The 27,855-nt window shown below is 44.0% G+C and overlaps 1 protein-coding gene across 4 annotated transcripts in view; it reads left to right on the plus strand.

Annotated features, from left to right (window-relative positions):
• Positions 1-27,855, plus strand: part of Cdkal1 (CDKAL1 threonylcarbamoyladenosine tRNA methylthiotransferase) — a 594,700-nt gene that overhangs the window by 154,569 nt on the left and 412,276 nt on the right. For all 4 annotated transcript variants that reach the window (XM_077801468.1, XM_077801469.1, XM_077801470.1 and 1 more), the window contains one exon: positions 25,689-25,785. In XM_077801468.1, the coding sequence (XP_077657594.1) occupies positions 25,689-25,785 (97 nt within the window). The remainder of the gene's footprint in view (positions 1-25,688; positions 25,786-27,855) is intronic.

Below are 27,855 nucleotides of genomic sequence, written 5' to 3' on the forward strand. Positions count from 1 at the left end.
GGAGCTGAAGGAGCCAGAGGGGCATGGTAGGTGAGGAGCTTCTTCTAGATTTAATGAGTGGCTCTTGGTTCAAGTCGCCTTGGACCAAGCTAAGTTCTATGTGAGGGGACAGCAGTGTGAGCAGAAAACAAAGATCCAAGGAAGAAGTCCCTAGACAAGCAGCCAGGAAAACAGTTATTCTGCTCCTTGTTCCTTAAATTAAACCTCACTTGTGTCAAGATGGAATTCTGAGTGAGATAGTGCAGTGCCCTGAGCCTGTGTATGTTGTTGGATTTATGGTATGCAAGTACCCATTGTGCACGGGTGGTCATCTGTTTAATTTGCAACAGAACACGAAGTTTGGAATCAATGGGTCAGAAAGCCTGACAAAAAGGAGAATAACAATTCACATTCAATTAAAATGTGCGTAGCCTGCAATAATTATTCATTGTACTAGGCTAAAGGGGAGAAAAGGAGGAGGATGATAATTAATAGTTGTAAATTTAAAAGTCAGCTTTACTCCATGTGTTAATTTTTCCTGCAAGTGTGGTACAAAATGGTCAAGTTCCTGAACTTGTAGAAACAATGATCCTGGAATTTGTAATTGCCAGGCATGCTAGGTAGCAGACCTCAGTGGGAACTAATTAACCTATAGGGCCTGTGTAACATATGTAAGCAAAGGCAGATATTTAAAAATAAACTGACTTTCCCCCCTCATTTTACAAATGATAATATATTTATGGCATTTTAGTTTTGTTTAATATCATTGAGCACATATTTTTATATGGTGTTTCTTTGTTATAAAGCAGGTATATTTTGAATGTTCCTAATTCAAAAATCTAAAATGCTCTGAGTCAAATGTTTGGAACTCTGACATGATATTAAAAAACTTGGATTTTGGAGTGTATTGGATTTCAGATTTTTGGATCAGTGCATAATGGGTACCTGCATACCATAAATTTCAAATTTTTGGTAAAGTCTCTACAAATATTGCAAACTCTGAAAAACTCTAAAACCTGAAATACTTCTGGTTATAAGCATTTAAGATAAAGGATGTGTATCAATAAATGAAATTTTGTTTCTGGCATAGTAACATAATTACTTAAGCTTTTCCATAAAACATATGTTTTATAAAAAATAGCACCAGTCACGACTATTATATAGCTACTGTTTTTGAAATAGTATAGACTGTGTGACATTCAGGGTTAGTGATAGTAATTGAAATACCACACAAATTTAAGACAAATGTAGACATGCAGACGTTTAGAGAAGTAGTCCCAGGAAGGTCCCCACTTATCAACAGTTCAGTCAAAACTCTTTGCAAATATTTTTTGGAATTCAGGACACATTTTTTGCTTGGTAGTAATAATACGGTATTTCAATTCTCAAACCCAAAATGTATCAGGAATCTATATAGAGTTTGTGCATTTTAGTGGGGTCTGTTACCTCCTTGGAGAAAATCTGAGTCTGTGTGAAAACCTAAACCATTTTCCTTGGTGTCCGCGTGTCTGCAGTGCCGCCTGGCGCAAGCCTGTGGAGGGTTTTTCTATTTGTGGTCTCTGTCTCTGTGCCTGGTGTGTTGAGTTGTACGTGTTTGCAGAGGAGCTGCTCTGTGAGTGGGTCTGCAGTGAGCAGTGAGTAATGTTGCCAAACATTTAGGCCACGTCTCTCTCATGGATGCCCATGTCCAGGACCAGCAGCCACCAGAAAGCACACATTCCCCCCACTTCATAGGACAGAGCGAGGTGGGGCAGACCAGGTCCCTGAGGTTGGGGCAGGTGGGCCCTTTGAACAAAAAGCCTTAGGGTGCTACCCCTGAAGACTCCTCTGTCACATGTAACTCCGCTGATGGGACAGGACGCTGTGCCCTCACTAACCTTGTCTGGTCTCCCATGTGGGTAGACCCTGGCTGTGGAGGGTGTGGTGGGAAAGGGAGACAATGAATCATCTGATGTCTGAACCGGCCCCTCTTCTTTTTGGATGAATTTGATGTGCACTGGTCTCCTTGGCCCAAGGTAGATAGTTCCAAGACTCTGGCTGCCTGAAACTCGATGATGCTAAACCTTGTATATACTATACTATGTCTTTTCCAATAGAAACGGACCTATCATAAAACTTAATCTCTTAATGTGTCTAATTTATGAATTATCAGCAATAAAACAATGATACCAATACAATGTAATAAGTTATTTGGAGCTCACGGAGGTGTGTGTGTTTGGGGGAGAGAGCTGTTGTAGTGATCAGAAGTTCATTGGCTGACCCAACCAGCTTCTGCCTTTTTAAATTTTAGTACAAATATCCTACAATTCAAAGCTTAAATGGCATTGGACACATCTTTCTCTTCATGGTCTTTATTTATGATTTGTAACATTTTGCTTTATTTACTCAAACCAAAGTGCTCATTTAGTTTGGCTCCCTAACTTTACAACTGGGGAAATGGAATACCGTCAAGTGCCTGCCCACACCTGAGTACATCTGTGAACGTCTGTTTGCATGCATCATTTGCACGTCTGTTGTGCCAAGTCATAAATAACCCAGGAGCGCAGCATCTGCCTCACCTGTTCTTTATGATGTGAAGTGATGAGTCACATGAGTGATCGTCCCACTTGCATGAAGGTCTGGGAGGACAGTTGGACTCGCGGAAGTCCTGTGCCGTGCATCATAAAGATGAAAAGTTGGAGCCATCTGTTACTTAAAAAAAGGATCCTGGTATACCACCTGGTGTTTAATGAGGCCTCGGGATTGTTCCAGATACTGCGCTGCTTCATTGAACAAATACTGGGGTGAGGGTGTTGGGTCAGTGCCACCTCTGGGTCTTGGGAGGGGCCCCTTTCACTGGGTCCTTGGCAGCATTCCTTGGACTATTGTTTTTTCCTGTTGGGGCTTGTCTGTCATTAAAAATGATTTTGTCCTAATTTTGAAAATTGGATATGAGGGGTTGTGTTACACCCAATATTATGCAGTGAGGGTGGTGGTGATCTGTGCAGCCTGATCTCCTTTGGATCAGTGGATGGCCACCTGCTAGGCCTTTGTTCCTGTGGCAGCCTGGCAAGTGGCCCCAGTGTTTTGGTGCCTTCTGTGGTCACGTGGTTGTTGATCTGCCCGGGTTAGTTGCAAACCATTAATCTGGTGGCACAGAATGATGGAATATTTGACTACTGGGCGTTTGAATTAAGAAAACAAATCCCTTTTAAAGTTATTATTCAGCAATCACAGAATGCTTTTATCATGTTGATATAACATCGGAGTCTTTACATTTTATCTAAGGGTAGCTTATTCTTATCTACAACATAAAAAAGAAATCTAGGCAATATTTGGCATTATGGTAACTAGCTACCATACAGCACCTGTCTGCTTACCCACCTTGGCAAGGTGACCATAATTCAGTGACTAAGCTGGGACACTTTTCAGAGTGACAAAGAGCTAGCTACTAGTCATGTGCTGGGATAAGAGGTGCAGACAAGGACAGTTTTCCCATGTAGGAGCCATGGCCATTTCACTGTGCTCTTGAGCCGAGCCTTGCCAGTGTTCCCAGTTGTTTGACGGTGATTCCTGTTGTTAGTGTCCCCCTTCTGTGGCTTCCCCCATGGAGCCACCCAACTTGGGACTGAAAAACAATTGCATTTGTTCTGAGCACATAGTCTCTTTTCCTTATTGCGTTTTTAATACAACATAGTGTATCTCTCTATATAGCACTTATAATACATCTGCAGCTGTTCCATGGTGTTAGTTATTACAAGTAATCTGGAGTTGACATGAAGCATGTGGAGAGTGTGCAGGGGTTACATGCAGGTAACGAGACATTTTAGGGAAGATGCTTTGAGCATCCATGCGTTTTGGCATGTGGGATCCTGGAACCAGCACCTGAAGATACTGACGGATGTGTGTGTCTGTGCGCGCGCGCTTTCAGTGTTGGAAATATAATGCTGGGTCTTGCATGTGCTAGGCAAAAGTTACACCCCCAGCTTGACAACTGTATTTTAAATGGTATTAATTGTGGCTGGTATGGTGTCTCTGTATATACAAAGTCATCACTAAATAAACATTTGCAAATTAAATAAATGTTTATAGTTTTTTTTTTTAAAGCTTTCTGCTAGATATTTTTTCAAATGAACATTTCAGAAGAGCTTTGGATAAAAATTCTCTGTTCTGTGGATTAAAGCTTAATCTCACACATCCCTATGGTGATGTTACCATTGATCTATGATTTGAACTCCGGAACCATTTTAATATGTAGAATATTAAAAGTGCAATATCATAGCACTTAAAAATTGCAATGACCTATTTTTTTCTAAAATAAACTACACACTAGAAGGGTGACCCATTAGTTAGATGCTCTCCTGATAAGTCATTTACTTTACTTTTTTACTTAAAGTTGTTAATTTAGTGGCTACTTGGTGATTATTTCTTTTGAGCAAATGAGTCCAAGTTATTTAATTGCCTAATAGCATCTGTCCGAAACTTGCATAGTATGGAAAGACTGAAAATTTATTTTTTTCTGTTAATTAAAGAAATTGTCATCTAGCACCTTAGAATTTTTGTTTCTTAAACAATTTCCTTTTCTGCTTACAAGTCCTTATTTTTCATGAAATAGAAAGGGTTGCAGGAATTTGTCTTTTTTGGTAAGGTGCACTGTTCCTTGACTTCTCGGCCCGCTCATGTGACAGGTGGACTTAGTAGGACAGTGGGCCTCTGTGGGTGGCCTAGGCAGAGTGAGCTTTGGCTTGGAAACACCCATGTGGGCTGGGGACCTGATCTTTTCTCATGCTCTGAGTCTTGAAAAGGTGTTGGGAGATCTCGGGTTGGAGACCTCCTTAAGCTGATCTCCCTCTGCCCAAGTTCCTGCTTCTCCAGTGGTGAAATTGAAACATGCTGTTTAACTTCCCATCTCTTTATTTTTGGAAGGTGAGTATGTGTGTGGGGTGATTTTGTAATCTTGGTCTTTCTGTATCTTTCCTTCTTCTATACTTCTCAGTAGTTTTGGTTTGATTTTTTTTTTTTCCCTGTTCAGATTTTCTTAATCTCATGGCTTTTTTTCTGTCTTTTCACCCTACTTGAGTAAAAAAGCTCACCAAGACCATCTTGTTTATGTCTGCCGAATGGGTCATAATTTCCAGATGAAACTGGAACTTGCCTGGGTGCTTCATGCTTTTTTTACAGTGAGAACCAAATCCACGAGGAAGCTGCTTATGTTCTTATAATTGTGTGTTGGCTCCAAGAGCAGGTACTATGTATGGTCAGTTCACAGCTCTATCCCAGATCCCAGAGTATGTTGGGTGCTAATAACTGTTGGGAGGGGGGGATAGAAAAAGAATGAATGAATAAATTAATAAATAAATAAATAGAATTACTTTTTAGTTTCTTGACAGTTTGCCAAATCAGATGTTATTTGCATCCGACCTGATGCAAAGCCCACGCCTGGGACCAGGCATTGTTTATTTAGGGAGAGTGTTGGAGTCCCTCGGGCTCTACAGAAAACCCATGCACTGCAGCAAGTATTTGAGCATCTAGTGAAGGAGAAGAACTTTGTAGGATTCCTTTGGTAATGCTGTAGGTTTATAGTCTTTCCTTTGGAGGGCTTGTTGTCCCTAGAGTAGAGTTTACCACTTGACCAGTGAAGATGCTTTTTGCTTCAAGTAATAGAACTCTGAAGGGAAACTTCCTCAACAATGGGGAAGAGGACTACATTGCATGGTGGGAGGTCCCAGGAGGCTTCAGAGGGGGTTAACTGAACTCGGTGTTGTCATAAGGGACTCAGATTGGTCCCCTGCCTTTCTCTGTCTTGGCTTTTCCTTTAAACCTGGTAATTTCTGGGATCTGAGGATAAGAGCAACAAGTGTATCCTTATTTTCCTCCTTTATATCTCCTGGGACAGAGACTGGCCTGCCTTTCTTTGAAGAGTGAGTGAGAATTTCTTCATTTATCATTGGTCAACAGTGGCTGCAGGCTGCTCTCTCCCGAGTATGGGCAGAGGAGGTGAACTTACAGTGATTGGCTTGGGATAATCATCTTGAGTGACATGGATGTTGGAATCAACTGTGACATTCACTAAAACCCCACATGAATTAACCTTTATAAATAAGTTTCTAAAGACCGTTGATTTCCTGAGCTCAAAGTTAAGATTTCCCAGAATAATTAGGTTCATAACCAAAAGGCTGCTGGGTGAAATCAACATTACATGATAATTACTTCATTAAGGCAATTACAGCATTTAGCCTTAAAAAAAATACAAGTTTGGTCTCCTTAAATTTAATAAATCTGAGATGCATCATTGTTCTTGTAAAGTAGAAAGTAGATACATAAAAATCAATTGGGATTGTGACTCCACTAAAACACGTTTGAATAGGTAACATATATTTAAATTTAAATAAAATGCAGTCATCCTGCCTGGAAGAGGAGATAAGTTGGACACTGAAGCTCACTTGGAAAAATAAAAGTCAATGTATAAGGCAATGTGCGTTATGTGCGTCTCTCCTTAACGTGCCGAAAGGCTTTTGATTTACTTGAATATATAATAATGGATTATTTTTTTGTTTGGCCAAGCTTGGAAGCATTATGAGATTGTGGAGAAGCCCTGAATTGGGAATTGGAATCCAGATGTCTGGTTCTGGGTCTGGTTGAGTAGCTGTGATTTCTAATAGAACATTGGGTCTCTGTGGTCCTTGTTCCTTTACCTGTGAGTTCCCATGTGGTTTTCTCTCACTGGCTGTGAACACTCCTTTCCTGGGAACTGGGGGCCGTGCCTCTGTTCTCTAGAGGTGTGGCACTTAGTGGAATTAAGGTCACATGTGATGTGAGTTTATTTGAGCACGGAGGGGCGGGTCAAAGATGCAGCAAGGTTGTGCTCTGGACGTGTCCCCTGGCACTCAGTGATGGCAGACAGCGTTAGTTTTGAAGCATGTCAGTTCATCCAGTAGGGGTGTGCCTGTAACATCCCACTACCTCTAGTACCTCAGAGCCAAATATGAGCTGCGGTGGCTCCTGGTCTCGGAGCACTGTCACAGTCATAAGTGTGCAGATACAAGATGGCAGCGTGGGTTTCTGGGACCACCCGAGTACCATCAAAGGAGGCGTGGTGGGGAGCCTGGCCCCACTGGCTAAGAAAGCCTGATGACACCGTAGTGATAAAGGGCACCAGAGTTAGACGGGGTGTCCGCCAGTGCGGTTTCACAACTTGCTTTGCTACGTTTTGATGGCAGGAAGTGATTTCAGCTTGATTATCTTTGGCTGTACCTAACAGACGACTCGACTCGAGCTTGACCCATCAGAGTTCATCATCTGGCTTAAGGGGAAGTCCGGAGACTGGTGGTCCTAGCTTGATGAACTCCGGGGCTCCGTGAAGTTAAGGTGGCAAGGGGCCTTCTGCCTCTGGGTTCTGACATTCTTACTTGTTCTGGAGTCTTCCTCCATGGTGGCAGTAGTGCTGCAGTAGCAGCAGTTTGATGACATGTGCAGCCCCAAGGACAGCTGATGAAGAGGTCCCTCCTGTACTTGTCGTCCTAGTTCAGTGGAAGACCATTCCCCAAGAATGGACTGCACACCAGTTGGCTCAGTCGGATCCTGGAGCTCCAGACTCGGGCAAGAGCTGTTCACTAGCCAGGGAGTGAGGACTCATGACTGAGTTAGCCCACTTTTTTTTTTTTTTAAACCCAGCTTTGAACTTTGGTGTGGGGAGGACTCTTTCCTGAGCACAGTGCCTTATAGGACAGATGACAAAATGAGACCACTGCTAGGAGGAACCAGGTGTGTCGAGGAGACGATCATAATTGCCTGGAGTCTAGTGCTAGACGGGCACATAAACCAGGAGAATTGACCAGGGCACAGTACTGTCTAGAGGAGCTGAACAGGGGCAGCAGGAGAGCAGAAAGGGACATCTCGAGTCCAAAGTTGCAGTGATCAGGACTGGAGGAAACCCCCCAGTTATTACCTGAAGACCGAGGGGGCTTCAGGTAACCCTTCTTCCATGGTTACCAGAGTGCAGAGCCAGGCTGTGCTGGTGTGTCAGCGCCAAGTCAGTGGAAGGTGTAAAACAATGTTGGATTCAGCACTCAGTCAGATTTAAGCCCTTGGAGAGTGAACACTATAATAGCCAATGTTCAATCTGACACTTGGTCTTCAAGAAAAAGTTAGATAATTTTAAAAGTGCTATTTATTTGCAGTATGAAACACTTTTTCCTGTGTAAGATTTTAAGAATCAAAGACTTTCACTTGTGTGGCTCTTACCTCTTCCAATGAGCTTGATGTCTGTAGCAGAAAGAGCATGTTTAATTATTTCAGGAAGCACAGGTAAGAGGCTTCCCTCTGGCCTGATGCAAAGCCCACGCCTGGGACTAGGCATTCTGCCGTTACTCGCTTCCTTTAAAGCTGTTTCTTCTGGAGCTTTGGTTGGATTAATTGTGGAATGTGGGTAAGAGCTCACTAACAAGGTTTTTTTTCTTGTGTAGAGGTGAGTTCCCCTTTTCTGTCCTCTACTGACATTCCTAGTATCTTAAAGGTTTTTTTTTTTTTTTTTTTTTTTTTTTAAAGAAATGATGGGGTGTTTTTAAGATGGGAATGGTGAGGATTGTTCTCGACTCCTGATCCTCACCCTCTAGAGTCATACCTACCACGTCAGGAGGTTGACCACCTTTTTCATTACTCGAATAATTCATGGGCAAGTGCATTCATGGAGAATGTTTGCAAGGCTAGCCAACAGGGTTTTCAGGGTCCCCAGAAAGTGTGGTAAGAAGTGGTACAGGTAAATACTAGAACTAGAGTTGATGTAAGGTATAATGATCGAACTTTTGTGATTGACTTTGACTTGTGCATGTTAACTTTTCCTGCTAAAAACAAAGCAATCTAAGCTCAAGAAATATAATAATTACAGTTGAAATATAAAATTCAGACATACCCTCTACCTGTAGAGCTTTTTAGTTCAATAAGTTATTACACAATAAATGTGTTTGAAAAATGACTCACCTGCCTGGTTTGGTTTTGTCAAACCAAAATGAGAGAGAAGTGAACCTGGCCTTCAGTTTTTTCAGGGTGTTCAAGCAAGCCAGTGATGTGAGCTTTGGATGCATTTGGACTCCCAATAAAGTTACCCTGTTTTTCAAAATATAATTTCAAGGAAAATGATTCATGGCATATTTTAAGAATTGAAAAATTGATTTTTTTACTAATCAGTATTTTTATCTTTTTTCACTAGCTTACATATATTGCTTTTGTGAAAAATAAGCATTAAAAGAGACTTCATATTGGAAAAAAATTGGAGGTGTTATGGAACGTGGCATTTTGCTGTGGTATAGGTTTATTTTACCATTTCATTTGTAATCTTTAAACTGAGATGTAGAGTGTGAGGCGAGGGCAGGCTAGAGCCTAATCATCTCGATGGGAAGGGATTTCCTAGATTGCCATGCGTTTTTATTTGGCATCTTGGGAAAGGGTGGCCCTGTTCCGGCTGTGCGTATACTGTGATGTTAGTTTCTCACCCACATGGGGGTGGGAGATGTAAAAACCCAAACACTTAAAAAGTATCTTTTGGGTTTTGAAAAGCTCATCAGGCTTAAACGATGAGTGGTGGAGTGGAAGGGCTGTGTTGTATGGAGTAGTCAGGGCAGGCCTTCTGAGGGTGGCGACATCGGAGATGGGACTAATGCGGCAACAGCAGAAATTTGTGAAGACCTGGAAAATAAGATGTTTGTTGATTTTTGGTACTGAGGATTGAACTCGGTGACAGTCCACCACTGAGCCACATCCCCAGCCCTATGTTGTATTTCATTTAGAGACAGGGTCTCACTGAGTTGCTTAGTGTCTCACCTTGCTGAGGCTGGCTTTGAACTCGGGATCATCCTCCTTCAGCTTCCCCAGCCCCTGGGATTACAGGCGTGCACTACTGCACCCGCTGAAGAATAAGATTTTAAGATCATTCTGCTCGTGACTGGAGAGCCACCCAGAGGCGGCCGTCTTCTGGACAGTGGTGTGCTGGAAGGGCTTTCTGTCTTAAAAGGAGTCGGGGGCCTTTGCAGGTAGCTGGTGGGATATGAGCAATGCAGCGTGACTTCTAGTTTTGCTTTGGGTGGCAGGCAAGTTGATATTGGGCATATGTTGGTGTCATTCATCTGGGATGAAAGAACGGGGGGAGCTTTTCCAGATCTTGTGTGGGGTGGGATGAACATGGAAGGGGAACCCAAGAGTTCTTTCGTGTCTGCTGCTTGAGCTGCTCACTAAGTAGCTCAGTTGATATGTTATTTGTGATCGGAGTTTGAGATGCAAATTTGGGAAAAGTCATCTTGTAGGTGGTGTATAAGGTCATGGGACTAAAGGACATCATTAGGGAGTCGGGGTGGGCAGAGAGACGACCTACAACGAGAACCAGCAGAGGCGGCCGAGGAGCACTGATCTGGAGGCCAGAGTGTTAGTGAAGGATGTTTCCAGAAGAGGGTGCATACGGCTGTGTAATGTGCTGGGAGACTGAGTCCAGTGAAGGCTGAGCATGGTCTATTGCATTTGCCAAGCGGGCGGGTGGTGGTCCTTTATGATCAGGTTTAATGGAGGGTGGGGATGCAAGACTGATTTGAGTGGGTTTGAACAGAATGAGGTGAGGCTGTACTTGCATTCAGAAGAGGTTTGCTACAATGGCAAGCAGAAATGGAGCTAGAATTGGGTAGGGTGAGGCGTAGGATCAAGAAGGAGTTTTTATTACATATTTTTAAGATGGATATTTGTATACTGTTGGGTGTGATCCATTGTACAGGGACAGAATGCCTAGTATAAGGAAAGAGGGTGATTACAGGAACAGTATGATCAAAGGGCTGGAATCTTGTGCACAGGCAGAAGCATTGGGCTTCCGAGGAGTAAGGGCAGGTGATCTGTAGGAGGTCATGTAGTTTGTTAGATGCGATGGTGTGAAGAAACAGCAGCTCTTTCCATTTCTATTTCCTGAGACTCTTAACTGGGGAAGGCCATGTTAGAAAGAAAATGTTTTATTTTCAAAATGATACGTTGGAAGCATTCTTCACATAGTTATAGATTTTTTTGTTGTTTTGGCGAGTAACATGCACCCAAACACCTTACTGAGAGAGGGAGAGTTGAGTCTCACTGGGGCCATTTATGGTGTAGCACAAGCCCCCGTTTTTGGTATGGGTTGTTGGAAATCTAGAAGCTGTGCCTTTTGCCTTCTCCTGGTTCTCTGTGAGCCATCATGGTAGAGTAGCAGACGAGGCCTTGAGAGTTGGGCTTCACCCCCAGATGAAGTGTCCCACCTTCATGAAGCTCTGAGGCCTCCTGTTTCTGCACAGGTGACCTGAATCGAGCTGTTCTTTTCTCAGGTTTTAATGTGAAGTCCTGTCTTTCTGTGTCAGCGGGGGGATCCCCTCCTCCAACCCCTTGGGTGAGTCCTCCAAGGATCCCATTTTGCTGGTGGTGGGGCCCAGTGTTGGTTCATCTCTCATTCTTGCATCTCATGTCTGTTCACGCCCCTGGCCTGCCCGTACCTGGTGTGTGAAGTACGTGTCCCTCCTCTGACTCCTGGGTTCTGCCTCAGGAGCTCAAGAGGGAGCACATGATGCCTGTGAAGATGGTTGTGGCAGAGCCTGCAGCAGTGTAAGGAGTGCAAGCACGACACTGGGTCCTTGTTGTCCCTCTCTCGGGGACACTGCTGGTTTCACAGGACCACTCCCTAAGGCTTTGCCTTTGATCCTACAGAGACGTTCGGTTCTCATTTTGTGCTCTTCTGTTAGGGCCTCAATGTCGTGACTGGGGATTGTTGAGGGTCTGATGTGTTGGGTTGACATTGGTACAACACAAACCCGGGGCAAAAGGAAGGGAGCTGAACTCATTGTTTTCTTTTTATTTATAGATGGGCACCATATCTTTATTTTATTTTGATGTGGTGCTGAGGATCGAACCCAGGGCCCTGCACGTGCTAGGCGAGCGCTCCACCGCTGAGCCACAACCCCAGCCTCATTGTCTGTTTTCTAATAGCATATTCTTTTAGCTTTTAAAAACCATTGCCTCTTTTACAAATGGATATATGAAGAAAATAGAACTCAAGATGTTAAGATGACTTTCGTTCTTACATTTTTGTTTACTAATTTTCAAATATACTAAGGATTGTCTCAACTGGATGTGGAGAAATTGTACACAGATTGCAGCTTTTTGGGGGTGGGCTCAAATAAATTCTACCTTTTTCTAATTAAAAAACATTACTATTTGGAAAAGAAAGAAATTTAATAATGTCAATTGCTACTGTGGTATTTCTTAATCCTATTTGATTTTGGTGGCAATTATTGCCTGTGGGAGCCAGTGTTTCCTACCACAATCACAGATTCTTCAGTGCTGGAACAAGTTTCAGGGTTCATCTTATTTAATCATTTTCATTTAAAATGTGAGAAAACTAAGACAGAAGAGATTTGCTTTTCTGTTATTTCCTGGCAGCACCGGGATCTGAATTGAGGTCTTCAGATGGTCATTGTGGGCTTTTCCTTCTTGAAATGTGCCAAGCCAGCCCCCCACGGCTAAAATGAAACACCCAGGACCGTCAACTTGCAGCTAAAATGAAATACCCAGGACCCTCAACTTACAAAGAGTCAGTTTTGGTTTGGGAGGCTCCAGTCTGTATGGATTGGCCCCCTGCTTTGGGCCTTGGCAGCGCATCATGGAGGGAGAACATGGTGCAGCAAAAGCAATTCCACCAGGAGCTGGGAAGGGTGTGTCCTCTGACTCAAAGGCCTCTCACAGGCCCCTCCTCCTCAGGATCCACAGCTCCGCCCACTAGAGCACCCCCTGGGGGCTGAGCCTTTCATGCGCACCTTTGGGGTAACTTGGCATTCCAACTGTAGCACAGCTTGTCTTTGAAGCTGTTTGATTTTCAGAAAGAGCACCCATGACTTTGCCCAGGCACACACAGCGTGGAAGGAGAGCTCCCGAGCTGTGGGCCATGAACCTTTGTGCCTTTGCTTTTCCTGACAGTCTTCTCAATAGTGTAGGTTTTAATTACCACCGAATGTAGAAAACAGTCTGGTTTGTGGTGCTCCTTGAAATCCCCGTCGTGACAATTCTGCATTAGTTGGTTTCTTCAGTGCCATCCTTGTCACTTTGGGGATGGTCAGAGAACCCAGTGCAGTTTCTGTGCCTCCCAAGAGTGTGCCTCAGGGTTCTTCCAGCGAACTGTGACATCCTGTTTATATGCCATGGGCTGAAACCACGTCTGTGTGGGTTCTGAGATGCATAGGAAGGTTCCAAAGACTTCGGAGGCAGGTACCACAGCTTATTTCTCTTCCTCTTTTTGTTTTGTGGGAAGTCTCTGGTTATCTAGTTTTAGAGTAATTTTTATGAAAGTATTTCATTTTTAAACTTTGTATTATGATGTGCAATAAAAATTTAAAGTCCCCCAATAATGTATAGTCTGGTGAATTATTTTAACTCGAACACCCATGCAACACTATTCAGGTCAAGAAGTAAGACATTGCCACGACTCCTAACCCTTCTGAGGTCCCATGAAAGTCACAGCTCTGTCCCAACCTCCAAAAGTGGCCACTCTTTGATATTTATTATAACTATTCTTTGATTTTTGCCCCTAAATGTTAGTTCTTAGGCAGTAAAGCTAAATGTTGTTGCTTAAAAAAACCTGCCATATATCTTGACTCTCTCCTAATCTACAGGTTTCCTTCCATTTTTTTTTCCTTTATAATTTACCTTTTAAAGACCCATGGGCTTTTCTGAACTTTGCCAATTGCATCTCCAAAGATGACAAGATCCTGGGATAGGAGATTGGATGGTCCCGAGGTGTGCTTTTTTTGAGTCCTGCAGTGCGCTAAGTCATGTGGAGATGCTCTCCTGCTCCCCTGGATGCAGTGCTCATGTTCAGGGACCTGTGTGTGGGCGCTTCCACTCCTCTGTTGGGAGATGCACTTGAGCGCTCAGCGACTGGCTGATTCTGTGAGCTGCTTGCTGTGAAGAGGGGACTCCAGTAGTCCCCTGTCCATTTGTAATCATGGGTGTCAGCTTGCTCAGCCCCTTTCACCTTTGATTTGTGGCTTTCTTTGTAAATGTCACATTTAAAAATCTTATGAGTTGCCCTGTAATTTGGGCTGCTCAGTCTCTTCCCCCTAGTTTTCCATCAGTGTCACAGAATGGCTCCTACTTCTGTGTACCTTTTTTGTCTTTGTAATTTTGGGGAGACACAGGTACTTACTTGTGTTTATTTGCCTGCCACTCCTTTGTAAGTTCAGACCATGTTATTTAGCTTCACCTTTTAGAAGGATTGAGAAGCCAGTCCCCTGCACCCTTGCGTGCGTTTTCAGTCAGGCTATGGTCACAGGGCCACTGTAGTTCCAGTTATAACTTGCTCCACCACAGTGATCCCTGTGGTAATTCTGAGTGTAATTCCCCTATTTCTTTGAAAACTCCATTACTTTTATTTCTAGCTTCAAATGAAGAATTTTAATGTCATTTATATGGCTGCTTATTTTTTATGTGTGTAGAAATGAAAAAGTGGCCCCTTACTAGTTCTGTGATTAATCAGTGTTCAGCAATAGTGTCCATTCTCTCTCTCCCCTAGGTCTTGTGTGTGCACGTGTGTGTGATGTGCCTGTACGGGGCGCTCACTTCTGTTCACTAGTAGGAAATTCAGTTATTTAAAGGACACGTAATGATTAATGTCAGTAGAATTCAGAGAAAAATCTCCAGAGACAAATGGCATTTTTAAATCAACCACCGATGTCAGCTAGCCCTAATAATTAAAAAAGCATCATCCCAAGAATGACATGCTTTGTTTGCTTGGATAATTAATAGGACTGTGTAGTTAAACCAGCTCTTTAATCTTACCCTTAGCATACATTTTGTTCTTCATGTGGTGCTCGTGGTGCTAGAGATCGAGCCCTGGGACACTCTTCCACTGAGCAGCATCCCCGGTGGTTCTTACTGTTTATTTTGACACAGGGTCTCATTAGATTGCCTAGGCTGTTCTTGAACTTGGCACCACCCCGCCTCAGCCTCTCGAGTCCCTGGGATTCCGGAGGTGTGACCTGGTGTCCTAGAGCATGTGTGATTTCTGATCCCAAATATCATGCCTTTCCCACAGGGATCACTCGGTAACTGTTACTGACCAGGTAAAAACGTCCTGCTTGCTGCACGTGGATGTGGTGGGCTTCTTATTGTGGCCACTGCCCAGGGAGGTGGGAAATGGAACCCAGAAGAGGCCTTCTCCCCGGTGTTTGTCTTCCAGAGCTGCCGGGGCCGAGGCTGACGCCTTTTCTGAATGGTCGCTGAGCTCAGTTCCTTCTGTGGTGGAGACACGGGTCCTACTGAACCTGGTGGGCAGTGTGGCCGGCATCACGCTGCCGAGTGGTGAGTGCAGCCGTCTTGGTTACTTCAGTTGGTGCTTTGAACTGGTGTCTGCGTTGGTCCTTCGCCTGGCATTGCCAACAGACAAGCTGTGTGTCCATTCATGTGGACAAGGGACATTTTCACACAGTGGTGGGCAGCGTTTCTTTAACTAAAATTGCTATGCTCTCTGGGACAGGGGTGCATGGTGACACTATTGCTGTTAAACGAACCCTTTTCCTTCTCTGCGGTTATAAAAATTTGCATTAAGTTACTTAGCTTGTGACAAATGACTTTCTGATCTGAGGACAGACTAGTCATAACCTGTAGTTGTATTACTCTTGGGATGACAAAATGGAAATAGTTTTCTTGTGTTGTTAGGGAAGGGAAAATGGAAGGGGCAGAAAGGAGAGGGTTGGGGTGGGGTGGTGTTTAAACATCAAGAAAATAAATTCTCAACAGTTCTACAGTAATTATAAACTGTTTGTGAAAATGAAGGTAAAGGATTTGCTGTAAGATTCAAATGTAGATAAATGAGGTTGACCCTAACCAAATAAATTTTCTTTCATTGGATCCTCTCTATTTCAAATGATGAAAAAAATGGATTCCTCTTTAAGGGTGACCTTTTTAAAAAAAATTTTGATTTGTTTCAATTGTTATACATGACCATAGATGCATTTATGCACTTTGATATACATAGATCTGATATAATTTCTCACTTTTCTGAGTGTACCTGTTGCAGAATCATATTGGTCATGTAGTCCTGTGTACACATACAGTAATAATGTCTGTTTCTTTCTATGATCTTTCCTTGAGAGACAGAGCACAGCTGTTAATCACAACTTGAGTTAATAATTCTAGTTTTATTTTCTGGTCATCAGCTTTTCTTTCATTTGTTAAATTGCAAATATTTCTGGAAAATGTACTCTTGAGTCCTGTAAGGTGAACTGTCTAGGCCTTGCCCTTAAGGAGCTTATGGTCAGGTAGGGGAGAGAACTCTACAGAAAGGGCCAGTGAGCCAGGGGTGGTGACGCATGCCTATAATCCCAGTGGCTCCAGAGGCTGAGGCAGGAGGATTGCGGGTTCAAAGCCAGCCTCAGCTGTGTCGAGGCGCTAAGCAACTGAGAGGTTGTCTCTAAAGTACAAAATAGGGCTGTGGATGTGGCTCATGGCTGAGTGCCCCTGAGTTTAATCCCCTGTATCATGCCCCCCTCCCCCAAAAGGATGAGTGTTCTGAATCAGTGCAGAACCTTTTGAATGATTTCCCCATAACACCAGTACTTTCTGAATTAGCTAGTTAACCAAGAGCATGTTAAAAATGAGTTTTAAAAAGTGTCCTAAAATACATATGGTCCTCAGTGACACCTCTTGATCCTGCCGCAGTGGTGGCTTGCTGAAGGGGGGTTGGTCTCTTTGCTTCTGTCCAGTAGGTGATGGGTTTCATGGTTAGGTGAAGGAGCCAAGGAGACCATACCTGCAGATGCTGGCCTTTCCAAGGAGAGGTGACTTCTGGGAGAGGCTTGCCTTGCTACTTTCTAAAGCACTTTAAATAACAAAGGGCTTTTCACTTACACCTTTCTCCCAAGGGATCAGCTTTTACATTAGTACCTCTTTGGAAAAGTGACTTTGAAGAAGGATGTGAAAAACTGAAAGTTTTGCTCATAAATTTCTATGGGCTTTAAACACATTTTAAGCTCTAAATTTGGCTGGGTCTTCCACCAGAACCTGGACCGGGGTTTGATAGTCCTCCAACTCATGTAGTATTCAGGTAGGGGGAGCCAGAACAAAGCCCAAGTGTACATTTTCCTTCTAGAAAACATTAGAATTATCTTACAAGCTTTAGCCTTTTAATTCAAGGAGCCAGAACTATAAATTTTCCCCCTAAAATAAGGTAGACTGATGCCTTCATTTAACTTTAGACATTCTTTTTTTTAAATTGGATCAATTTGCACAGCAATTCTAGGAAATTGTATAGAGGTTTATACACGTATGGTTATTCCAAAGTTTTTTTTTTGTTGTTGTTAAAGTAACAGGAGTCTTTGTCTTCATCAACAGACGGCTGGTTACATATAAATTTTCATTCATTCCATAAATTGCCATGCAAAGGTAAAAAGAAAAGTACCTGTACAATGTGCTGGTCTGGGAGGATCTTGAATATGTATTATTTTAAGATATAAACTGAGAATAGCTGAACGTATACAGGCTCGTATTTGCTTTGAAAATAAGCATTAAGACACAGACCCAGCTCTCCTTTTCATAGTGAGAACAGTGTTCCTATAACCTGTTCCGAGTTTGCCTGTTTGCAGAAGAATAAATGTATCAGTCGTCCACTGCTGTGATTCTGCAGTGCCCAACAGTCAGTCAATCTTATTGTCAGATCAGAACAAGAACACGGTCCCAGCCTGGAAGCTGGAAGGAGTCGCTGCCTTGGTGACTTTAGTCATTTTTGGCGATCGTGGTAATTACTGTAGAATGAGATGTGTGAGTTAGAGGATGAATTCAGTAAATGTGGCAGTTAGACCCAGGAACAGGGGCCTGGGCTTGCTGAGGGCTTGCACTGTGGAAAAGTAACTAAATTGGGGTGAATAGGGGTCATGGGAAAGTTTTATTTTTTAAAAATCAGATTAGGCTTGGTCTTGAAAGTATTCATTTGTATATCTGGATTTTGATACTTTAATTTTTTTGTGTGGGGGGGTCTTCTCAACTTCATGTGTTCCTCCAAGCACAAATTCCCTTGGCAGCTGGTGGGCCTCTACGTATATCACATATACTATAACCAACAAATAAATATTGGGTGATGATTTGCAAATGCAGTTGTTGATTTTTATTGTTTACTCTAGAAATTTCCGTGGATTCATTGCATAGTAGTCAGGAATGGTGACATAGATTAGAGAGTCAGGAATGGTGACATAGATTAGAAGTTGGCACATTGAGGAGAAGAACATACACCTGGCCTACTGAGATGAGCTCTTATGGGGCCTTAGAGCCCCGTGGCTTGGGCAACCCTTGGTTGAGGGCATCACTATGTCGAAGCAGATGGCCAAAATGGCGGACTCCAGGCTGACCTCGTCTTCACTGAGGCCTCTGGCCGCCTAGTTAATCTTTGTGATTCTCAGCTTCGTCTTCATTAAATGAAATGACAAGACGAGAAAGGTCTGGTGCCTCCTACGGAGGGGAGATTTCCTAAGTACAGGGATTATCTGAGGTGATCGCCCACAGGCCCCTGGGGCTCACTGTGCTGTCCCTGGGGGAATGGAAGCTCTTGGGGTTTGCAAACATTTCCTGTAGAAGACTGACATTTTTTTTTCCTTTTTGACGAATGATGAATTGGGATGCAGCTTAGTGCAGGGGATGAAGGTATTTGATAAATCAGTGGAAGCTCGTTTGGAGGTGGAGTTTAATAAAAGAATGGTTTCCACTGGTTCACCAGAAAGTTTTGGGTAAGGAGGACTCTGCCTCTGAGGAAGGGAAGTGGAAGCCTCATTATTTCTAAAGGATACTGTACAGAATGTGGACCATTCGGGTCAAATCTGTTCAGTTGGGCAAGCTTCTTGCCCAGCACTGGGTGTTGGAGGCTCAGGTCTCTGTAGCTCACTAGCAAGGTGGACGGGAGGCGTGTGAGTCCTTGGCCTGCATAGACTGGACTTGGTCTTGGGATGACGCCCGTGGAGGGGCTGTGGGATGGATCCCTTCACAGCTGCCAGGGCCGGTTTCTCTTGTTTAAGAATGATGTTGAGGTGTCCTCTTTATCTTCTTAATTCCTTATGGTGGAAATAGTTATTCACAATTGATCCTATGTGTCCACCTTTTTGATACCTTCTGTATAACAGTAAGACAGTGTGCGTCCTGTGCTATAATTAGCTCCTTTCTCATAAGCATGTTCTGTCCAACTTTTCCTGTTAGCACTTGATCTCCACAATTCTCCTAAATAACAGTGAATGTTGACCAAGCACTTCCCAAGGGCCATCCCCTTCTAAATGCTTTTCATATATTAGCACATCAACCTCTAAATGTATGAACTTTTATTGTAGATGAAGAAACAGAGGCTCTGAGCGGTTAAGTAATTCCCCTGTGGTTACAAAGTAAATAGCAGAGCCGCTGTTGGAACCCGGGCGTCTGGCTCCAGTCTGCAGTCTTACCTGCTCAGTTACCCTGTTGCTCTTCTCAAGGACCATGGGGTTCCTTGCTCTTTTTTTTTTTTTTTTTTCCCTAGGGATTGAACTTAATGGCTCTTGACCCCAGTACTTCTTATTTTTTTGTTTTGAGATAGGGTCTTGCCAAGTTGCTGAGGGACTCACCAAATTGCTGAGGTTAGCCTTGAACTAGTAATCCTCATGCCTCAGCCTCCTCAGTGCCTGGGATAACAGGTGTGCACCATTACACCAGGCAAGAACCTGCGGTTAACCTTTGTGAGACAATGAGCTGTAGACCTTGAGGGGTGGGGTGCTGAATTATGGCTTCTGTCTTGGCGGGACCCCTCTGCTGCTGCGTGGGGACTGCCCTCTAAGGGCACAAAGGTGGCAGCTGGCAGGGTAGGGACATGAGTGCCTCAGCCAGGGACCTGGGGGAAGTGGTTGGAACCTGCCCATGTTTCCAAGGTACCATCAGTGGGATTTCTTGGTGGACCAAGTGGGAGGGAGCAGATATGTTGGGAATAATTCTGAGAGTTGGGAAGAACTGGAAGGATGACCTGCTGTTTGCTGGTTTGCCTTTAGTTTGTACAAGCGTGTTTCTGCTGAACGTCCGAATCGGAGAAACCCACGGCCATCAGCTTTTCAGAAAACAGTTGTTGAGGTACATTTAGAAGGTGGACAGTCTGCACACTTCATTATGAAGGATTTGGGGTTTCGGTTTTGGAGAAATGGAAACGCATGCCACAGAGGCAAGCTGACTTTCCAGGTGACGCAACTAGGTGTCCCAGTGTTTTTCCAGGGTGTGATCCTGCAGGTTCCGAAACGTGACACTGTAGGGTTACCTAGAGCTAAATGAGCTCAGGCACCAAGTGACCAGCCTCACCACTCACTAAGTTGTGGGTGCCCGTCTGACGTTGCTAGCCTCCCAGGATTATGTGGATTTCTCCCTGATTTTGGACTGTGAGGGTATCTGGGGAAGGTCAGGTTCCTGATGTCCATCCTGGCAGGCTTCAGAGATGAGCACCGTCCCAGAAGCCCAAGGAATCATTGCTGTTGTCTGCAGTGGGTTCCCTATGGAGCCCCGAGGCTGCCTGACCCCCGGGGGCTCCTCATCTACTTCCTCTCTGTCACCCTTGACCAGCCTGCAGGCACCACAGTCCATGTTTTATGACTTCTCAGCCACATGTTGCCACTTCTTCCTGGCTCTCCTGTCTCTGGTCCAGTCCTTTCCTCTCCTCTGTCACTTTCGCCTGTAACTGCTTTTAAAAACCTTCCTGTGTGCCATGTTGAAGTGCCTTCCTAAAGTGAACCAACTAAACCCCTTCACAGAAGTCTGTGTTTTTGTTCTTTTTCCTTCCCTTAAAATAAAGCCACAAAATCCTTTCTTCAAACAAAGTATTTCACAGCCTCTTGCTACACCAAGTGGGCAACAGCAGTGACAGATTGTGCTTCGGTGGAACAGGACTCTGGTCTCAGCCCCTCACCGCTGTACCTGACCTGACCTTACTGGGAGTCTTCGCTTCAGGGAAGCCTCTGTCCATAATCATGCTACCCTGAGGTCTGGACAGTGGTGTATGCAGATTGTCGCCAGGGCTACTTTTAGTCCTCCTTGCTACCTTTGGGTATTTCTTTCTTTCCTTTTTTTTTCCAATTGTGAACATTATTTATTCATATATGACAGCAAAATGCATTACAATTCATATTACACATAGAGCACAGTTTTTCATGTTTTCTGGCTGTATACAAAGTATATTCACACCAATTCATGTCTTCATACATGTACTTTGGATAATGTCCAACACATTCCACCATCATTTTTTTTTTTTAAATATTTTTTAGTTGTAGTTGGACATAATACCTTTATTTTACTTATTTACCTATATGTGGTGCTGAGGATTGAACCCAGGGCCTCCTGCATGCTAGGCGCGTGCTCTACCAGTGAGCCACAACCCCAGCCCCTCCACCATCATTTCTAACCCTTGCCCCTCCTTTCCCCTCCCACCCCTCTGCCCTGTCTAGAGTTTGTCTATTCCTCCCATGCTCCCCCTGCCTACCCTATTACGAATCATTCTCCTTATATCAGAGAAAATGGTCTATACCCAGAGGACTTAAAAATATAAAAACAGCATACTGCAGGGACACAGGCACTATCAATGTTTATAGCAGCACCATTCACAATAGCTAAACTGTGGAACCAACCTAGATGCCCTTCAATAAATGAATGGATAAAAAAATGTGGCATATATACACAATGGAATCTTACTCAGCAATAAAAGAAAAATCATGGCATTTGCAGGTAAATGGATGGAGTTAGAGAAGATGATGCTAAGTGAAGTCAGCCAGTCCCAAATAATCAAATGCCTTTGGGTCTTTCTTGTCCTTCATGTGAGGGAAACGGCTTCCAAGCCTATTTCTTCCTTCTTCCTCTAAACTGAACTTGATTTTATTGACTCTTTATCTTCATTTTTTTCTTGTATCTGGCATGAAGTCCACAAATGAGTGGTAGAATGAAAATAGAAATGCTGAATTACTTTTTAATAAGCAATAGTTCCCACAGGTGTTGGCAGTAAGCATAATAAAGGAACCTGGTTGAACTGGGAATCAAGGGGGAACTTGGTCCTCTGTGTGCATGCCCCCATGAGCACCGGGGATTGACCCCAGGGCCTTGTGCATGCTGAGCTCTCACTGTGCCACCGAGCCACACTCATGGCCCCCAGGGGAACTTCTTCCCTGGTTCATGTGGCCACTTCATCAAGGTGTGGCAGTTTGTTCTGTTAGGCACAGCAGCCATTTCTTTAAAAGTGAATCTAAGAGGACTGTCTTGATCATCTGTGGGAGGCGCCATTTAGCTGCCCTTGTCACAGACATGGAGAAATGACAACCTTTGGGCTCTTTTTTGGACACAGACTAATCCCCTTACTATTACAGTATCTTCTCACATAGCACAAAATATAGAATCATGTCTTGTGATCCTGAGATTCGGTCTTGTGATCTTGGGTTTGAACAGAACCCCAGTTCTTGGGTTTGAACATTCACCCCAGTTACATGTAGGTAAATGGAGGAGTTTTTCAGATGGAGAAACCCACCAAATCCTGTTGTGATTTTATTTCAACTGTGGGCAGTTCGTAGCCTAACTCTCCAGCTTCTAGAGCAGAAGGCAGTGGCAGGCAGTTGCATGAATGCCAGCCCCCCTCCGCCCCCGACTGGTTCCAGAATTCAGAGAGGACTCCGTGGCCAGTCCTTACCTGCTTCCTGTAGAGAATCGGCCTTTTTTTCTTAGCCCATGAATTGATGGCTCTGTTAGAGTATTGTTTTTTGAGCAAGAGCTGGCAGAAGTTCCACTGCGTTTCTTTCTACCTGGAAGTCAAGGCATGTGTCGCAGCTCTGTCGATTTCTGCGCTGCTCTAATGAAGGGATGTGTCTCCAGTGTTGGCCACAGTGAAAACCCATGTGGGCCCTGTGTTTAGAAAGGTGCTCTTCAAGGAACTAGGATGTCCTGCTGCAGTGCTGACCACCTCCATCTCCCTGCATCTTGATTTCCTGACCTGTGGAATAAGGGGATGGTATTCGGGCAGCATTAGGTAGTTTTGATGATGCCATGAATTTTAAGATTTACTGCAAATTGTTTCTTATGTGTGATGCTTGGAAGAGGAAAGGCTTCTTATCTCTTCTGTTACTCGAATTAGTGCTCATGACAAGGGTATGCCATGTTTTTATTTGGAAATGTTTCAGGAGTATGAAACATTAAATTAATTAGCATTGGGGCCTTATAAAGGGAGATATGGTAATTTGTATTGTTTTAAGCTTTCTTAAGATATTGTTCTTATCAACATTCATATTTTGAAGGATAAAAGCTTTTAAAAATGTCTGCGCTGGGTACCTATCTAAATAAAAAAAAAGAAAATTCAGGTTTTTTTTAACCCAAACAAAGCTCCTAAAGAACAAGAATAGGATGTATGAAGAGAATGTTTAAAGGAAGACTCTTCTGAGAATTTGCATTTAAACTTTTGCTGCCTTGCTTGGTCCCATATACAGTGTGACGTTACTGCTCCATGACTGGGCTGTGATTTTTGGCTTCATTATAGTTCTGGTCTGCTCTTCCATTTTCAAGCTAAATTCAACAAAAGCCTGGAATAGTGTTTTAATAAACTGTGAAGTCGGGCATCTCTGTTCCGAAGCTGCCTTCCTGTGGAATTTCTGATGGTGTCCTTCCTATCTCCCGGTCATCCCTGACCGTCCCACCACCTGATCCAGGCTCCCAGGGGCCTGCTTTCTGCCTCGTGTCTTTGTCCCTGTGGCAGCAAGTCCCTGGTCGGCCCTCGCCTCTGTCCTGTGCCCTTCTCCCTCTGCTGATGGACGCCCTCCCAGGTGTCTCCACAGGCTGGTTCCTGTCTTCTTGCTGCACAAGTCTCGTCCCCTCCCTGTTGGTCACTGGTGTGGCCCTCTGTCACTGAAAGCTCCTTCCCTGATGCCGTGTGCTGTTCCTTGTCCTTTATCTCTCATCCACTCTGTGCCACAATTCACCGGCTCCGGGCCTCTTCTGTCCCGTGTCCCCAGACACTGAATAGTTAGGGATCGACCATTCACTTTCTAGGAAGCAGGCTCTGTGTGTGGGTTTGTGGGTGGTCAGCGTCTCCTTGGCTATTTGGTGGTGACTTCGGGTGGCATGGCTGAAGTTCCTGGGAAAAGCACCTCCTCCTCATAGAGATTGTTAATGAAAATGGAAGGAATGTTCCATTTCTGGTGCATTTCACACTTACTGTAAGGAAAGTGTGTGTGTGCAGTGATGTGCTTCATACTGATAAAAAGTAGCAGAACAGGCAGTAATTCTCTTGCATGCTTTGTGCAATCTACCAAAGTCGGATATTTAAAAACATTTATTAACAAGATTTCTCAGAATTCTCAATGGGAAAATTATATCAAAGTACTCTAAGAAGCTCCTGAAATGAAGCATTCACAGGTGCTCTTAAAGTAGGACTTTGCTCTCTGTTTATTGAATTTTTCTCTTTGTACTTCCCAGATTTTGGTGGTTCTCTTATCACAAAGAGCTAGTCTGTTAGTCCCAGTTTTGGTTGACTTGCAGTTGTGAAGGTGTGCTCCTGAAAAGTTCACACAGTGTGCGAGGTGTTGTGATTGGCCATTTCATAAGAAAGTCTCAGGTCCATAAACTGGGCTTGGACACCCTCAGCTTTGTCTTGGGTTTCAGAAACCTAGAGTGTGCTGGGGCACCAGGAGACCCAGATTTGTGCAGAAAACACAGAAATTAAGGTAAACAAGAGCGCCAGAACACCCCAAAGCTCTCATCCCCACAGAAGAACTGAAGATCTGAAAGTTTAATTTGAAAGTGTGTAGAGGATATGAATAGTTTCTAGGAACAGATAAAAGCCCTGCTGGGTTCCCTGCTGTCTCTAGCCCCAGAGCAGTGTTTGCTGGGTGCAGTGTGCCCCAAGGAGCTATGTCCACTCCAGCTCCCTGGGCAGTGAAGGAATTTCCAACGGCCAGACATGTATCCCTGCGAGCGACATCATACTTAGAGTTTGTGCTAGGGAAATGTGTGACTGATCGTGGATTTCACATCCAGGTTGGTGTATCACAGAAATCCGTTCTGAAATAGTCAAGTGTGCGTGTGTATCAATGTTGAGTGTGGATACGTGTGTATGCATACATGTTTGTGTGTCTGTATCCCACAGGAATCTGGTTATGCTGGATGCTGGTGTGGACGTGGGTGGCAGGCTGGCAGGAAGCACAAGCCGTCAATAACTGTAGGTTTTCTAGGGAGCAGAAATGGGAGGAGGGTGTCGGAAAGAAGTGGGAATTTCCAGGAGAGGGGATGTTACACCTTCTAGTTATTCTGCTCTCCTGTTTGAATCTTTTGAGATGTAATTTACTTTGATATTAATCTAAGAACTAGGAAAGATGATGTATGGTTTTAGGCCCATTTGTATTAATATTTTAAATAGGTACCTAGTTAGAAGGGTCATCATGTGTACCTGGAAAATGTGTTTTTCAAGGATGGTTCAAATCCGTGTGAATTCTGTGTGATCGTTGTTTGGTCATGAGACGATAAGGGTGCAGGCCACTGCCAGGCGGGTCTGCTCTCGTTCGTAGTGGTGTGGTGCACAGTGCAGAAGTCTGCTTTCCTCAGCAGTTGTAAGACCATCCTGGGTTCAGGACAGCCTGTTATTCTTGGGGACCTACCTGTACTAAGAGCAGTTTCAAGGATGTATTTGTGAGCAAAAGAATTCACACTGTTCTTTCCTTATCTTTTAGAAAAGCTCAAGAGGAGAACAAGAAAGTCGTGCTTGCCGGGTGTGTGCCCCAGGCGCAGCCTCGCCAGGACTACCTCAAGGGGCTGAGCATCATCGGGGTGAGCTGGCGCTTTGTGGCAGAAGCCACTCTTCTGCTGTGAGCAGATCGGAGCCACATGCCATTTCCTGTTATCCTAGACCTGTTTCCTTTATTGCCTTGGAAACGTGGTCACATCTAACTTTTTCATTTTGCCACAGAAACTTTCTGGGTTTTCTCATTCAGAAAGAGTAGCACAGTCTAAAACATGGCCATGGGTTTGTGTCCCTGAGTGACCTGGTCTCTGTCCCTTGCTGTCTTTCTCCATATCCTTTCCATTTCCCATCTTCTGGACTTCCTGTCACCTCTAGTGCTAGGTGCCTTTCTGGAATGCCCTACCCCACGCCTCGGCTGTAGCAGGACATGTCCTGCCCTCTGCGTGCCACCCTGCCCCTGGGCCCCCCTGCTGGGCGTGCAGTTACCTGTCAGTACCCTCACAGCATGCAGTTAAGAATTTTATGTTTAGAGTCTGCTTTTAGGTTTATGTGTGATCTTTTTAAGACCAAATCTCTGTGGGAATTAATTACTACCCTCACGGGGACCACTTTTCAGTCCTCCTCGTTTTCCTCCCGTCTTTCCCAGCTGTCCCCACAGTGCTAGCACAGTGGGCTCGCATGCTGTGCTCCCTGGCTGCCGCCTCAGCCTTGCACTGTCCTGCTGCCGGCTTGCTGTCCCCGGCGGCAGTGGCTCTGTGGAGCCTGCAGCCTGCCCTGTTTTCTCCCTTCTCTTTGGAGCCTTCTCTGTTCACTGAAAGCCATGTGTAGTGGGCAGTCGGTCAGTGTTGGTTTCCAGTAGTGGCACTTCCTTCCAAGCCTTCTAGTAGGCAGTGCTCTGTAAGCTGACCAACGATCCTCTTTAGCACAGGCTTTATTAATGTTTTGAAATACATTAAAATACCGCATGTACCTAGAAAGGTTCACATGGGCAGCTGGCACTGAGCTTGCTAATGGGGATTCCTCTTCTGACACCCTCCTGACAGGTCTCGTATTGGGTTCTCCATGTAATGGGCTTGTTTTCTGCTGTGAAGCTCTTGCCCCCCTAGCAAATTTAATAATCTTTGAACAAACCTTCTCCCTTTAAACAAACAGCCTGAATGTTTGGTGACTCTAGTTTGTTTTCACCATTTGTCTATTTACATTGTGATTCTCCTGGTTTAAAGAATGAAATGAAAATGGGCCTCCTTAGTTGTCTCTTCATGTTGCACTAACTCTGCAAATAGAACCCTGCTGCGGTGGGGAAATGGGAAATAGTTAGAGCTCTTTCTTAGGATGGAATGTGCACATGCTTGCAGCTCATCTTGGGTTTCATCCCAAGGAATTACATGGCTGGAAAAGCAGACTTTCTGGGGAACAGAAAAAGCCTCTTCTCTGTGTACCTTATAGTGGTATTTCTGAACTCTGTTGTGTGCAAGGAAGAGCTTCCTGTGTGTTTGGGTGCAGGGGACATTCTAACATGGTGTGGGGGTGCTGGGAGTGTAGCTCAGTGGTGGAGCGCTTGCTCGAGGTCCTGGATTTGCGCCCCAGCACCGAAAGAGAAAGAAGAAAATAGAATTCCTAGCATAAGGGAGGGTGCCTGGTGCTGTTTGTGGGAGGCAGTTTGCAGTGCTGAGACACAGTGCCTCCCTGACACCCCTTTTTTCTGTCTCATATTCCCATTTCATTGCCATTAGCATTCCTTGGATTTATTTTATCTGGCTCCTTTATGATGGGAGAAATAACTGAAGAACACATGTTTTGAAAAATGAGTGTAAAGAAATTCATGTTTCTATACGCAATTATTATGACTGTTTATTCCTGTGAACAATTTAACCTTTGCATCGTTTGCTTAATTGCAACCTCAAATTGTTTTGTATGTATATATTCTGTTTTTTACATGAGCTTTTTAACTATTGATGTCATGCATTGATGGTCTATTGAAGGGCTTGCCATCACTTGTTTCTTTATTGTTCCATATAAACATTTCCTGATATTTAGGAAATACACAAAATACATTAATTCCCACAATGTGCTTTTTATTTTAACTTAGCATATTGTAAAATGTCTCCACAATTATATGTCATTAACATTTCATGTAGTAATTTGATTTTATACTC

This window comes from Urocitellus parryii, chromosome 8 (assembly GCF_045843805.1).
Source record: "Urocitellus parryii isolate mUroPar1 chromosome 8, mUroPar1.hap1, whole genome shotgun sequence".
Classification (NCBI taxonomy): Eukaryota; Metazoa; Chordata; class Mammalia; order Rodentia; family Sciuridae; genus Urocitellus; species Urocitellus parryii.